Source organism: Scyliorhinus canicula, chromosome 15, assembly GCF_902713615.1.
Source record: "Scyliorhinus canicula chromosome 15, sScyCan1.1, whole genome shotgun sequence".
Lineage (NCBI taxonomy): Eukaryota > Metazoa > Chordata > Chondrichthyes > Carcharhiniformes > Scyliorhinidae > Scyliorhinus > Scyliorhinus canicula.
This window is the reverse complement of record NC_052160.1, coordinates 25232642-25248549: the sequence shown is the minus strand read 5'-3', so window position 1 is coordinate 25248549 and position 15908 is coordinate 25232642. Positions and strand designations below refer to the sequence as shown.

General features: G+C 45.6%; 1 protein-coding gene across 1 annotated transcript in view; it reads left to right on the top strand.

Moving 5' to 3' along the window:
- Positions 1-49: 49 nt before the first annotated feature.
- Positions 50-15908, top strand: part of LOC119978942 (otoancorin-like) — a 59739-nt gene continuing 43880 nt past the window's right edge. The window contains exons 1-13 of the mRNA XM_038820889.1: positions 50-58; positions 93-117; positions 216-243; positions 1345-1423; positions 4713-4841; positions 7560-7792; positions 9079-9182; positions 9275-9381; positions 9934-10073; positions 10289-10412; positions 13940-14155; positions 14906-15073; positions 15167-15307. Of these exons, the coding sequence (XP_038676817.1) occupies positions 50-58; positions 93-117; positions 216-243; positions 1345-1423; positions 4713-4841; positions 7560-7792; positions 9079-9182; positions 9275-9381; positions 9934-10073; positions 10289-10412; positions 13940-14155; positions 14906-15073; positions 15167-15307 (1503 nt within the window). The remainder of the gene's footprint in view (positions 59-92; positions 118-215; positions 244-1344; positions 1424-4712; positions 4842-7559; positions 7793-9078; positions 9183-9274; positions 9382-9933; positions 10074-10288; positions 10413-13939; positions 14156-14905; positions 15074-15166; positions 15308-15908) is intronic.

The window sequence follows — 15908 nt, the reverse complement described above, 5'->3', positions numbered from 1 at the left end:
AGTGACCAGATTTTATTTAAGTTCAATTTTCCTTTGTTTCCGGCTGCTGATGCTATGGGTTTAACAGTTTTGTCTCTTACTTTTAGGATAAGTTGTTGGACGGGAAATACATAGAAGGTAAGATTCTCCCATTTTTTTGGGGATCAAACTGCTTGAAATGTACTCTACCAGATTTAGTTTTATTACATTTAAATTCTTCCCCTTCATTTTGTCAGGAACTATTGAAGCACTTGAATACTTCAGGTGAGATCTTAAGACGACTGAAATAATGAACTCACTTTCTTAATATAGTACTTTTTCCACCCTCAGAATGTCCCAAAGCATTTTGTAGTCAATAAAGGTACTTTCTGAAAGTTCAGTCTCTGTAGCAAGCTCCCATATACAGGAATGAGATAATAGCCAAATCATCATCTGTTTTTGTGATGTTGGTTTAGGAATAAATATTGACCAGGACACTAGGGAGAACTTCCCTGCTCCTCTTTAAAATAGTGACAGAAGGGTTTTTCTTGCATCCATTTCCCCTCAGTGCTGCACTGGGTCAGTCTGGATTTCAGATTGAAGTAACTGGGGTGGAACTTGAACACACAGCCTTATGATGTGGAGGAGAGAGTGCTCCAGGCCAAACCATGGCTGTCAGCCACAAGTCCTATTAGTATGGGAAATGGGTTAATGTATTGCGAGTGCAATATGGTGGACTGAACTCCTGAGGGTAGATTAAAGTGCACTGCTGGGGTAAAGCAGAAACGGTTTAGCCTGCATCTGGCAGTGTATGATTGATTAGAGGATTGACACCGGGTTATCCACAATTGGGGTCCCCTCTTGATAATTTATGTGGCAACACAATAATAGATAGTATGGGCGGCACGGTGGCACAATGGTTAGCACTGTTGCTTCACAGCACCAGGGACCGGAGTTCGATTCCCGGCTTGAATCACGCTCTGTGTGGAGTCTGCATGTTCTCCCAGTGTCTGCATGGGTTTCCTCCGGGTGCTCCAGTTTCCTCCCACAAGTCCCAAAAGACGTGCTGTTAGGTAAATTGAACATTCTGAATTCTCCCTGTGTACCCCAGCAGGCGTCGAATCGACTAGTGGATTTTCACAGTAACTTCATTGGAATATTAATGTAAGCCTACTTGTGACACTAATAAAGGTTTAAAAAAATAAATAAAATTAGATTATACGACACATTTAAAAAATAGACAGCAGATTGGAAAATCTCTGCTAGACATTTCCATTCCACTCGGATAGGAGGGGGAGGATTCCCAGAGGTTCAACTCGAGAGAAATAATAATGTGAAATGTTTCTTTCAAACCGCAAGCTTAATGATGTGTTTTCTGGGTTCTAGGGATAACTCTGTTACTGAATATTATGCAGACATACTGCGATATCTTCATTCAAAGGGGTCTAGTTTGCATTCGCTTCAGGTTTGACCTATACTTTTCTTGAATGATTACAACTCAAATGTATTTATGTGTATCAGTGCATTTGTATCTTTGTGAACAACAACAGCAACTTGTGTTTATAAAGAGTTTTAAAAATGGTTTTAAAATGTCCCACGCCCATGTGAAGCGCTGTCAAGTCAAATTTGACACCAAGCCACATGAGGAGCTCTTCGGGCAGAAGACTGAAAGCGTGGTCAAAGTAGATTTGAAGAAATTGTTTAAAGTAGAGGTGGAGAGGTTTAAGGAGGGAATTCCAGAGCTTGGGAACCAGGCAACAGCACAACTACCAATGGTGGAGCTGAAGGGTGGGTCTCTACGGTATTTGAAGGACACAGTACCAAGAAGGGAGAATTGAAAGGAGGCATCTAAAACAGGAGGGAGGGGTAAAGAGGAAAAGAAAGGGGAAAAAAAAATTGGGTTCAGGTTTAGAGCAGCAGGAGTGGGCACATGCAGATACGCGGGGGTGTGGATCCAGAACGAGGGGGCGTAACCTTACAGTTAGAGCTAGGACATTTAGCGGTGATGCCAGCAAAAATTATTTGCCACAAACTGTAGTGGAAATCTGGAACACTCGCCCTCCAAAAGCTGTTGAAAATTTACTAAGATTGAGAGTTTTTTGTTGGGTAAAGATATTGAGGTTTATGTAACCATAACGCAGTTAAGATATGGATCAGCTATGATCTCATTGAACAGCAGAACAGACTGAAGGGACCGAATGACCTCCTCCTGTTCCTACTATTCCTAAATATCACAGAACCCTTTCAGTGCAGAAGGAGGCCATTTGGTTCATCGAGTCTGTACTGGCTCACTGAAAGAGAATTCTTCCGGGGGTGGGGGATGGGATACGTGCGTCGATACGGTCTGGGGGTGGTACGGTTATTATGGGTTATTTTGTTGCATTTCATTGTTTGTCGTTATGTTTTATATTTTCTGTAAAAAATTCCAATAAAAATTATTTAAAAAAAAAAAGAAAGAGAATTCTTCCCAATCCCACTTCCCTATCTTATCCCTGGAACCTTACAGATTTGATTTGATTTGACTGGATTTATTGTCACGTGTACTGAAGTACAGTGAAAAGTATTTTTCTGCAGCCAAGGGAACATACATAGTACGTACATAGTAGACAAAAAAAAATCAAGTGTACATTGACAAATGGTACATCGACAAACAGTGATTGGTTACAGAGCAGAACAAGGGACCAAACAAAGCAAATACATGAGAAAGAGCAGCAGAGGACATTGTGAATAGTGTTCTTACAGGGAACAGATCAGTCTGAGGGAGAGTCGTTGAGGTGTCTAGCAGCTGTGGGGAAGAAGCTGTTCCTTTGTCTGGATGGGCGGGTCTTCAGACTTCTGTACCTTCTGCCTGATGGAAGGATCTGGAATAAGGCAAAGCCTGGGTTGGAGGGGTCTCTGATAATGCAATATTGGGATGGGGTTCTTGATTGCTGTCATTTCCATGTGTTTCAAGGCTAGCGATTAGAACAAAGTTGGGGGAGGGCATGTGGCGGTGACACAAGAGTATGAGCCGGGAATTTCTTTTTGGTGGTGGTGATCCCATGGGACTTGCTCCCAAATGTGCATGGGAGTGTGGGTCTTGAGGATGGGCCTAGCCTTGAGGGTGGAGGTGGAGCTGGAGGAGTCTGATCAAGGAGCCAGGGCCAGACCTGCCTGTGGGAGCTTGTGCAGAAACAATGGGATTGGGGTTGATGTCATGGAGATGGGTTCTGGCTGTGACGGCAGGGTCTGGATTAGTGGGTGGGCCCAAGGCTGTGGATGGGGGAGGGCGGGGCCTTCCCTGCCCACGAGGGCAGGGAAATGGTGAGCGAGTATCCAGAGCCTCAAGATTTTGAAGATTTCTGTAAAATCCCCTCTCAACCGTCTCTACTCTAAGGAGAACATCCCCAGCTTCTCCAGTCTCCCATACATTTGAGTTCCCTCATCCCTAGGAACATTCTTGTGAATCTTTACTGCATTCTCCCTCTCTCTCTCTCTTTCTGTCTCTCTCAATGCCTTCAATCTGTCCTAAAATGGGTGGCATGGTGGTACAGTGGTTCGCACTCCTGCCTCACAGTGCCAAGGACCCGGGTTCAATTCTGACTTTGGGTGACTGTAGGTGTTTGCATGTTCTCCACATGTCTGCGTGAGTTTCCTCCGGGTGCTCCAGTTTCCTCCCACAGTCCAAAGCTGTGCAAGTTAGGTGGACGGGCCATGCTAAATTGCCCCTTAGTATCCAAAGGTTAAGTGGGGTAACAGGGATAGGGCAGGGGAATGGGCCTGGGTGGGTTGCTCTTTCGGAGGGTCGGTACAGAATTGATGGACTAAATGGCCTCCTTCTGCACTGTAGGGACTCTATGAAGATGTGGTGCCCAGAATTGAACGCAATACTCCAGTTGAGGCCAAACCGATGTTTTATAAAGGCTTGTTATAACATCTTGGGTTCTGCACTCTATGCCTTAATTTGTAAAGTCCAGGATCCAGTACGCTTTATTAACCACGTCCTCAACCACCACTGCCATCTTCAACAATTTATGCACACATAGGCAGCATGGTGCCGCAGTGGTTAGCACTGCTGTCTCTTGGTGCCGAGGTCCCAGGTCCAATCCCGGCTCTGGGTCACTGTCCGTGTGGAGTTTGCACATTATCCCCGTGTGTGCGTGGGTTTTGTCCCCACAACCCAAAGATGTGCAGGGTAGGTGGATTGGCCACGCCAAATTGCCCCTTAATTGGAAAAAATTAATTGGACATTCTAAATTTATATTTTAAAAACATTTATGCAGATATACACTCGGGCCCTTCAGTTCCTGCATCCCATTTAGAATTCTACCCTTTATTCTAAATTGCCTCTCCTAGGTACCAAGATGCTTTTTGGTTCCCTTCATTAAATCTAATCTGCTACATGCCCACCCATTTCACCGGTCTGCCTGTCTCTTCCTGAACTTCATTGCCCTCCTTCTTTCAGTTCATAATACTTTCACATTTTGTGTTATCTTCAGATTTTGAAATTGTGCATTGTACATACACCCACGTCTCAGTCATTAATATAGACCAAGCAAAGTACTGATCCTAGCATTCACATCTGGGGAGTATATTTCTCCCTTCCATCATTCACTACTACTCTCTATTTCCTGACACTCAGCCAACTTTATAGCTATGCTGCCACTGTCCCTATAATTGTACGCCAAAGAGTTTGGAGCCATGATGTAGCGGCTTGTTAGATTTTGGTAATGAGCTCTCTGGGATGTTCCTTTCTGACTTTTTTTTCTTTGCAGAATTCATTCTCTAATTATGTCAGAAAAATCATCCTTCAGCCAAGACTACTGGCCACTGACCTACAACAGATGGACACCTCAACCTTCTTAATCAGTCTCAAATATTTCTACAGTGGCAAGATCATAGAGGTTGGAGCAGTATGTTTGTGTTATCTGCAGCTGTTTGTTCTCGAGTGCAAATCTCTCCATGGTCTCCTCTACCTTATCAAATACCTTTAATGCTTTAAACACTTTTATCAGATCATGCTGCACTTTGAGTTATGCGACCTCTCCTCCTGACGTAATACCGTGTTTATCTCTCTAATTTCCCCCATCCCCACAGCCCTCTGCAATCTCGGGCTCCTCCAATTCGGGCCTCTTGAGCATCCCCAGCTTTAATTGCTCGACCATTGATGGCCGTACCGTCAGCTGCCCTCGGCCTTAATCTCTGGAAATTTATCCCTAAACCTCCAACTCTTGCCCACCAAACCCCCTCCCACCATCCAAGCCACCGATACACTGTCCAGTAGGAGCAGGAACTGTGCCTGATGTATTTCCCTGACTTAGCAATGCAAAGGCCACTTGAAGTACCTCTGTAATTGAGTTGGCTGAGATCAGTTAACCCAGCACAGGCCCAGCATTAATCCTTGCTGAGCTTGATTATCTTTTACCCCGCTGACCAGTGGACAGTGACCATTAAGGGACTCCCTAACCCCACTCTGACAAGTGTTTTTTCATTGGCCTGTCACTGTATAAAGTCATTTTATTTTAAGTGTTGCTGATATTTTTCAGTTAACTTGCATCTGTAGTACCTTTCAGCAAACATATTTCTCACTGCTCTTGTTTTTCTTTAGAAATTTAGAGTACCCAATTCATTTTTTCCAATTAAGGGGCAATTTAGCATAGCCTGCGCATCTTTGGGTTGTGGGGGCGAAACCCACGCAAACACGGGGAGAGTGTGCAAACTCCACACGGACAATGACCCAGAGCCGGGATCGAACCTGGGACCTCGGTGCCGTGAGGCAGCAATGCTAACCACTGCGCCACCGTGTGCCCTCACTGCTCTTGTTTAAAAGTCAGTCACCAACATGCGGGTTCAAGAGTTCAATTAAAATGAGGGTGTATAAACTAAGTTTGTATTGGCATGAGTTTAGGGGAGTGATCTGAGCAAGCTATTTTTTTTATTTTTATTTTTTATTTTATAAATTTAGAGTACCCAATCATTTTTCCAATTAAGGGGCAATTTAGCGTGGCCAATCCACCTAGCTTGCACGTTTTTGGGTTGTGGGGGCGAAACCCACACAGACACGGGGAGAATGTGCAAACTCCACACGGACAGTGACCCAGAGCCGGGATCGAACCTGGGACCTCAGCGCCGTGAGGCGGTTGTGCTAACCACTAGGCCACCGTGCTGCCCCTTGAGCAAGGTATTTAAAGTGTGATAGAAATTCAAATAAGTAGATTTGTTTGATGGGGAAGCCAGAACAAGGGGGAATAATCTTAACATTATTACTAGGCAATTTGCAAGTGAAATCGGGAAGCAATCTGAGTTGTGTTAATCTGGTATTGTCTCCCTTAAAAGGCTGGGGGTCAGTTCAAAACTCCGATCGATACGTTCCTGTTTTTTAAAATAAATTTAGAGTACCCAATTAATTTTTTCCAATTAAGGGGCAATTTAGTGTGGCCAATCCACCTAACCTGCACATCTTTGGGTTGTGGGGCAAAACCCACGCAAACACGGGGAGAATGTGCAAACTCCACACGGACAGTGACCCAGAGCCAGGATCGAACCTGGGACCTCAGCGCCGTGAGGCAGCAGGGCTAACCCACTGCGCCACCGTGCTGCCCATCTTCCTGTTTGATATATGGAACAAAGGCAGATTAGTGATTGAGATGCAGAGAAGCCATGATGTAACTGAATGGTGGAATAGATTTGAGGGATTGAATCACCTCCTCCTCTGGGAGAAAAAGGGTTGGTCTTCTGGACACACAGGATCAAATAGGCTGAAGGGCCACTATTTTGGGACCAGAAACAGGAGGAGGCCACTTGGTCTCCCAAGCCTATCCTACCATTCAGAGAGAGTCACCATTCGATGCGGTCAAGACGATTCCAGAGTCTAATTCCATATTCCCAACTTTTCCCTATATCCCTTAATACCGTTGGCTAACAAAATCTATCAATCCCACTTTTAAAATTCACAATTAATCCAGCATCAATTGCCACTTGCAGAAGAAAATTCCAAACTTCTGCCATCCTTGGGGTGGAATTTAGTGCAAGCGCCACAAAGTGAATTTACCCACTGAGTCATCAGAGAAGCGCATTTGTTGTTCCCTAGTCTCCTCCCCTGGTTACCTCCTTTGGGAAAGGCTCACTTTGCCAATCAGGCATTTACATGGCCGGCAGTGGACCTTCCCGGAGATCAAGGATCCTGGTGGCAGAAATCCCTTAATTTCCCACGTAAGGGCTTCAATGGGCATCAAGATGGGAAGGCTGCCTACAAGCCTTCCAAGGATCCTCATGGGGAGGCATTAAGTTCCACCCTTACGTGGGTAGAAGTGCTTCCTGATTTCACTCCTGATACGTCTGCCAATCATTCTTCGAATTACCCTAGACTTGTAAATAGTTTCTCTCAATTTACTCCTCCTTAACATCTTGAAAATGTTGATCAAGTCATCTCTCGGCCTTCTAAATGCCAGGGAATACAACCCAAGTGGGTTCAATCGCACCTTGTAGAGTAACCCTTGGAATCCAGGTATGACTTTGTTCAGAAATGTGAGCTTTTGTGCTGCTCTGTGACATGCTGATTGTATTGTATTAAGATTCTATTGTATTGTATCCATATCTCTCTCCCCGTTTAATTTGCCCAGATTGCATTCACTACCATCGACTTTGGGTTTATTAAAAACCAGATAATGCAGATACCTGGAGGGAACCGTTCTCTCTTTGAGACCAGCTGGCAGAAGTGTTTACCATTGATCAGCTCCTCTCAGTGTTTGGAGCTGCTGATCACGGCACTGAGACGGTCTACAGCCATTTACCTGCAACCAGAGATGATTGTGGACATGCCAAAAGATCTTCCAGAAGAGACTTTTAAAAATATGTAAGATTTAACTGATCCTTTGTACTGTGTTTTCTAACCTATTACCGTATTCCTTGAGGGAGGGTGGGTATGTTTTATAGATTTTTATTTTCTCATTGCTTTGTGCTGGGCTGCCAATTTCCTGTCTGCCTTGACAGTGACGCCGATGCAGGGTGCCTCAGTTTCCCCACCCTGTCCTTTCTAGCAACACTCACTAATCTGGTTGAGGAAGTTCGAAAACACTGGCTAATGTTTCCGTCCAGAACCCGCCCAAATGACCGCAGTTATTCTGAACACAGACCAAAGCATTGGACTTCTCCGGATTGGCACGGGTCATTTAACCATTCAGCCCTCTGAGCAGTGCATTCGTCATTCCCTGGCCAATACTACCCCTCAACCAATACCATAAAAACAGATCACCTGGTTGTCGGTACACTGCCGTTGGTGGGAGCTTGCTGTGTGCAAATTGGCTGCCATATTTCCTACACCTGATCAGTTACTACACTTCAAAAAGACATTTAATAAGCTGTTACGCGCTTTGGGAAATTTTGATGTTGTGAAGGGGTGCTATAAAAATGCCAGACTTTCTTCTTTCCATTGTTATACACTACAGGCAGTGGCGTATTGGTATTGTCGCTGGACAGGAATCCAGGGACCCAGGGTAATGCTCTGGGGACCTGGGTTCGAATCCCACCAGGGCACATGGTGGAATTCAAATTCAATAAAAAATCTGTGATTAAAGATCTAATGATCATGGAACCATTGTCAATTATCATTTTTTTAAAAACCCTATCTGGTTCACTAATGTCCTTCAGGGAAGGGAATCTGCCATCCTTACCTGGTCTGGCCTACATGTGACTCCAGACCCACAGCAAAGTGGTTGACTCTTAAATGCCCTCAGGGATGGGCAATGAATGCTGGACCAGCCAGCAACGCCCACATCCCACAAACAAATAAAAAAAACTCTTGCCTGAGTCAGAAAGGTTCCAGCCCCATTCCAGAGACTTGAACAGTAATCCAGGTGGTAGATAGTGCAGTTCTGAGGGTGTATCTCTCTGTTCATTTACTACTAAACCAGGTCCTGAAGTAACAAATGTGGCCAGAATGTCTGAACTCTTTACTGGCCTAGAACGAGGACTCGACTCTCCAACAAAACTAGGCTATATCAGTCGGCATTGCTGTTAATGGATACAATGTCCACGAACCCCCTTTCCAATTTTCACCGTGATAAATTTTGGCTCCTGTGATGTATCTGGTATCCCTGTTCTGTCTAATTTTAAAAAGAACAATTACTTTGGTTCTTCCAGAACAATTGTTCTTAAGGAGCTCTACGACAAAATGCCCGCTCGTACACAAAGGGCAATATACGAATGGATGAGGCAGAGCCTGCAGCAATCCAACAAACCACCTGGTAGGTTGACCTGAACGGGATGGGACTGGCCCTTTTATGAGAAGAGTGGACTTATCACAACTAAGAACCTTTGTTCATTTTCCCCAAAACAGGGGCGAGTGGAACCGATTCGTGGATCACAGCAGAGAACCTGTGGTTTTTGGGGAGGTACATTGTCCACCTCCCTCTAGAGGAGATCCAGAAGATTAGTCTCAATGAGGTGAGCTAAAGGGGATCAAAGTGAAAGGCTGTAAGACCCGATTCTCTCTTCCAAATTGATCAAAATCAGTCAGGCCAGCAGGTTTGAGGGGCTGAAAGGCCTTTTCTTGTCCCTTGCCCTCTTGTGCCCATTAAATTTATCCGTAGCCATTAAATAACTTCTTGAGTCAAAATGGATGGCGACCACCCATGCCATTGCTCCAGCGATCCTGTTTGCAAGGGTTTCTACTCCTTCGAAGATGGTTCTTTACTGATTCAGTGCTTGAAGACTTGGAAAGGAGCCTCATTGATTCTCACTAACACCCCAGTTCAGGAAAGATATTCTCACCGAGGAATAAAGATGGTTGGACTGTTGGCCACCATTGGAGAATGCCCAGTAATCCTAAAGGGTTATAGGGCTGCAGGAAGCTACAGAGAATGTGGGGGGGGGGGGGGGGGGGGGGGGGGGGGGGGGGGTTGCGTGTCGCCCCTTTAAGGGCAGGGTGGGTACCTGTAAAATGTCCATTCTAATTTAGTGGGTGGATGTGCGTGTGATTTTTTTTTTTAAACCTAGATTCGACTGTTCATTAATTACGACAATGCAACAAAGCAGCTAGACTCTGTGTATGACATCACGCCGGTTACTGCCAAAGCTTTCCAGGAAAGGATTGATGCCAGTGGATTTGACATGGCCAACACCTCCACAGTGTACAGGTAAATGGCAGCTTCCCCACCCTGTACTCCCCACAACCCGTCACTCACACCAGCCATTCTGATACCATCAGGTTTATCTCTCTTAAACACACGCGCATTGCCAAGCTCATCCCACTCTCTCCTCCTCTCTATTAAAGCACATCTCAGCCGTCAGGAACTTGACCTCATATCGTTTGCACAACCTCACTCATTTTCTTTTTAAAATCTTTTCCCAGGCTGGGTCTTCTGGTTTGTTTCTTCGACAATGTCCAGGAGCTGGACGCTGGAGAAGCTCGCAGTTTACTCCACCAGATGATTAAGTGCAGCCGTCTCAAGGGGTTCCAAGTTGCAGTGAGGAAGGTAGGACATCCCTCGGGAGCACGTATTCCCGCCTAGACATAGAAAGGATGTTTGTTTCCATTCGTATCGGAGATCAAAACCAAGGGCTATAAATATAAGGTTGTAACTAAGAAATCCAATAAGGTGCGAATGTGGAACTCACTACCACAAGGAATGGTTGAACTGAATAGTATAGATGCATTTAAGGGGAAGCTAGGTAAACACATGAGGTAAAGGGAAGAGTAGTCAAGAGTGGAGTGGGAGGAGGCTGGTGTGGAGCATAAGTGCCATCATGAACCAATTGGACTGAATGGCCTGTTGCTGTGCTGCACTTTGATGTAATCTCTTAACCTCTCTTGTCGACAGGTCTCTCTGTACCCAGGATAGCTTTTCACTGACTCCAGTGATGTGTTAGGCAGGTTGGTTCGATGTGGACTGCACTTGATGCAGTGAAGCTAGAAACAGACCTCTAACACTGGAGAAGATCCAATACGGTTTTATTCAACGATAGAACTAATATACATATTCAGCTGTGGGTCAACACTGTACTGAACTGACTGGAGATCTTGTAGTAGCCTGGCCAGACTTACTAGCTACTGCATGGTGTTTGCACTGGCTAGCTCGTGGACTCTGACTGCCTCAGTGGCTGGGTCCAGAGAGAGCGGGAAACCTAGTGCCCTCTGGCTTATAGTGGTAGTGTCCTGTCTGGTGATTGGCTGCACTGTGCTGTGTGCTTACTGGTCATCCTGTGTGTCAATCACTGCCTGTCTGCACCTCATTATATACATGAGTGGATATTATGACATCCAGGAGTTTGCAAGGGTTATACAGTAATGTTAGTGGGAGTTCCAGATCCCATGTCAAACACTTTCTGCCACAAGCAGAAGACATTTTAAGGCAAACTGGTTCACTTCCAGCCTCTACCCTCATTGGGGCTTGGCATGTTCCCTAAACATTGGCATGTCCAGTGGGCAACTGGAGATTCTCAGCTCACAGATCCGGACAGAGTTGGGGTTCATGGACGACTCTTTCCCCTTTTGTGTGCCAGCCATGGCTCAGTCACCTCTGAGTCAGGAGGTGATGGGTTCAAGACATCAGCCCATAACTGATACTCTCACTCTGTCTATGCCCCTCACTAATACGTCCATTTGCTTCCAAATGGGAGTAGATCCTGTCTTAAAGAATTCTCTTCAGTAATTTCCCTACCACTGACGTAAGGCTCACCGGCCTGTAGTTCCCTGGATTATCCTTGCTACCCTTCTTAAACAAAGGAACAACATTGGTTATTCTCCAGTCCGCCAGGACATCACCTGAAGACAATGAGGATCCAAAGATTTCTGTCAAGGCCTCAGCAATTTCCTCTCTAGCCTCCTTCAATATTCTGGGATCGATCCCATCAGGCCCTGGGGACTTATCTACCGTAATATTTTTTCAAGACGCCCAACACCTCGTCTTTTTGGATCTCAATGTGACCCAGGCTACCTATACCCCCTTCTCCAAACTCATCATCCACCAATTCCTTCTCTTTGGTGAATACTGATCCAAAGTATGCATTTAGTACCTCACCCATTTCCTCTGGCTCCACACATAGATTCCCTTGCCTATCCTTCAGTAGGCCAACCCTTTCCCTGGCTACCCTCTTGCTTTTTATGTATGTGTAAAAAGCCTTAGGATTTTCCTTAACCCTATTTGCCAATTACTTTTCGTGACCCCTTCCAGCCCTCCTGACTCCTTGCTTAAGTTCCTTCCTACTTTCCTTCTATTCCAAACAGGCTTCTTCTGTTCCCAGCCTTCAAGCCCTGACAAATGCCTCCTTTTCCTTTTTGACGAGGCCTATTTCTCGTTATCTAAGGTTCCTGAAATTTTCTATATTTATACTTCTTCTGCACAGGAACATGCCGGTCCTGAATTCCTTTCAACTGACATTTGAAAGCCTCCCACATGTCAGATGTTGATTTACCCTCAAACATCCGCCTCCAATCTAGGTTCTTCAGTTCTTGCCTAATATTGTTATAATTAGCCTTCCCCCAATTTAGCACATTCACCTTAGGACCACTCTTATCCTGTCCACCAACACTTTAAAACTTACTGAATTGTGGTCACTGTTCCCGAAATGCTCCCCTACTGAAACTTCTACCACCTGGCCGGGCTCATTCCCCAATACCAGGTCCAGTACAGCCCCTTCCCTAGTCAGACTGTCTACATATTGTTTTAAGAAGACCACCTGGATGCTCCTTACAAACTCTGCCCCGTCTAAGCCCCTGGCACTAAGTGAGTCCCAGTCAATATTGGGCAAGTTGAAGTCCCCCATCACAACAACCTTGTTGTTTTTACTCGTTTCCAAAATCTGTCTACCTATCTGCTCCTCTATCTCCCTCTGGCTATTGGGAGGCCTGTAGTAAACCCCCAACATTGTGACCGCACCCTTCTTATTCCAGATCTCTACCCATATAGCCTCGCTGCCCTCTGAGGTGTCCTCCTGTAGTACAGCTGTGATATTCTCCCTAACCAGTAGCACACTCCGCCACCCCTTTTACATCCCCCTCATCCCGCCTGAAACATCTAAATCCTGGAACGTTTAGCTGCCAATCCTGTCCTTTCCTCAACCAGGTCTCTGTAATGGCAACAATATCATAGTTCCAAGTACTAATCCAAGCTCTAAGTTCATCTGCCTTACCCGTAATACTTCTTGCATTAAAACATATGCACTTCAGGCCACCAGACCCGCTGTTTTTAGCAATATCTCCCTGTCTGCACTTCCTCAGAGCCATACTGGCCCTATTCCCTAGTTCTCCCTCAATGCTTTCACCTTCTGACCTATTGCTCCGGTACCCACCCCCCTGCCATACTAGTTAGGTAACCTTTGGACACTAAGGGGCAATTTAGCATGGTCAATGCACCTAACCTGTACATCTTTGGACTGTGGGAGGAAACTGGAGCACCCGGAGGAAACCCACGCAGACATGGGGAGAACGTACATACAATCACCCACGGCCAGAATTGATCCCAGGTCCCTGGCGCTGTGAGGCAGCAGTGCTAACCACTCTGCCATTGTGCCGCTCTATTGAACAGAATTTGACATCCAACCATATAAGGAGATACTGGGGCAGGAGATCAAATGCTGTGTAGGTTTCTGAAGAGCATTTTAAAAGAGAGGGATGAAGAAAGGTTTAGGGAGGGAATTTCAGAGATTAGAGGTAAGGCGGTGAAGGCACAGTCACAATGGTGGATTGATTTAAATTGGGGATGTTAAAGGGGCCAAAGTTAGAGGAGGGTGGAGATCGTGGAGGGCTGTGGGTCTGGAGGAGATTACTGAGGGGCGAAGCCATGGATGGATTTGAAAATGTTTAAATGGAGGGTTGCTGGATTGCGGGTCTATGTAGGTAAGGGAACGCCCAAATGCCTGCCCAGCGAAGGACACTGTGGTGACCTCCCGTGCCCTTGGCCTTTTTCGTTGTCACAATGAGACCAAATTTAACATTGCCGATGGTGGAATCTTGATTCTGTTCTTCGGGTTCCTGATTCTTCCGGTTTCTCTTTTGTTTCAGCTGAAATCGCAGCTCCTAGAGCTGGTCCTGAAAAACCAAACGCTGAATGAAACGTTGGACTCCATCTCCGATGCTATTGCAGGGCTGCCCATCATGCAGCTGGAGTCACTGTCCCCACAAGCGGTGCGGAGCGCCATCTCTGTCCTCAGGACAGTGAGCGGGTGGACAAAGAGCCAGATGATCATACTCGCCGACAAATTTATTGGAGACAGTAAGGTAAATGGGGGGCCCAACCGGGGAATATTGTACCGACTGAATGCTTGTGTTGAAGATTGAACCCTCGTCTTTTGGATTTGATAAATTACTGAGAGTAACTGTATAGAAACTGTTTCCATTAATGTGTACGTGGGTAACCAGACGTTTTACATTGAAGGTAACTGGCAAAAGAGCCCGAGAGGAGGCAAGGGGGAATTGTTTTACATAGAAATTGGAACACAGAATGCACAAACCTGGAAGGGTTGCAGAAGCAGATTCAATCGTAACTTCAATTGGATACGGGCAGCACGGTGGCCTAGTGGTTAGCACAACCGCCTCACGGCGCTGAGGTCCCAGGTTCGATCCCGGCTCTGGGTCACTGTCCCTGTGGAGTTTGCACATTCTCCCCGTGTCTGCGTGGGTTTCGCCCCCACAACCCAAAAATGTGCAGAGTAGGTGGATTGGCCACACTAAATTGCCCCTTAATTGGAAAAAAAATAATTGGGTAATCTAAATTTATTTTAAAATTTTTTTTTAAAACTTCAATTGGATACATATTTGAAAAGAAATAATATTTGAAACTGGAAAAATCTGCAGGGATACACGGAAAGAGCAAGGGAGTGGGCCGAATCGGATACCTCTTTTTCTAAAAGAGGCACGATGGGCTGAATGGCCTCTTTCTCAAGGGGATAAGTTGAACTCCAGCGGAAGGGCCTGTTTTCAATGGGATTGCACTCACACCTTTTCTGTTTCATTCCCTGCACTTTGCAGCAGTTGTCATACTTTAACATCAGCCAGCTGGGTGAGTTGGTGTTGGGGGTCAGTGCAGATGTGTTCTACAGCAGCAGCGCCGATGAGCTGGCTCAGGCTTTGAAAGGCACGTTGTCTGATCATGCAGCAAAGCTTTCAGCAGCCCAACGATTGGCTGTGGTCACTAAGGTAACGTGCGATCTTTGATCACTGAATTACCCGGCTTTACTCTCACTTGTTATAGGGTTTTTCTTCTCCTCCTGATTCCTCTCTGATTTACAGGTTGTTGAAACCAGGGATATCTCCTCTGCGCTGGACCTGTTGAATGGGTCCTTCTTAAAAGAGTTGCCTCTCTCCAGCCTGCTTAAAACAAAGAACTACAACATTACCCAGCTTGACCACAAACAGTTGAGGCGAAGTCAGGTTAGTTCACCATCCTAACCTATGGGTTAAACAGCCTCTTGATGACCTTGCAGTCACTGAACGATGAATTTACAAACAGAACAAGATGGGTCACAGTTTCTTCCTGAACCTCAATACGGTTTATGTCACACAAGCAGGATTAGGCCTGAAATATGTCACTGCCCCTGTCTCTGGCATGCTTTGCTGGCTTGACTTCACCGCCCTGTTGGCAACGAACAATTTGTGCTTGTGTGAGATTACGTCACTGTATTAGCCTGTGAGGCAAGATTTATGATCTTGTTCTAATAGGGTGACACCCTCCAGGATTGGCCTGAATAGCCACGAATGAATCCCTCCGGACAATGCAGTGAGCATAATGGAGGAGATGGTGGTATAATGTCAATAGAATATAACGCTCGTCTCAGTGATTTTTGAATTAAAAGTTCATAAATCTGTACACTGGAGAGAGAGAGAGAGAGAGACAAAGAGAGGGTGGAAGGAAAGAGAGCCACTGTTTTTAAATCCATCCTCCACTTGTGAAGTTGGTGGGAGAGGGACGCGATTTGAAAGTTGTTTAAGGTGAAGTTTTATTCCTGGATGACCTTAGTGACCACAATTCGGT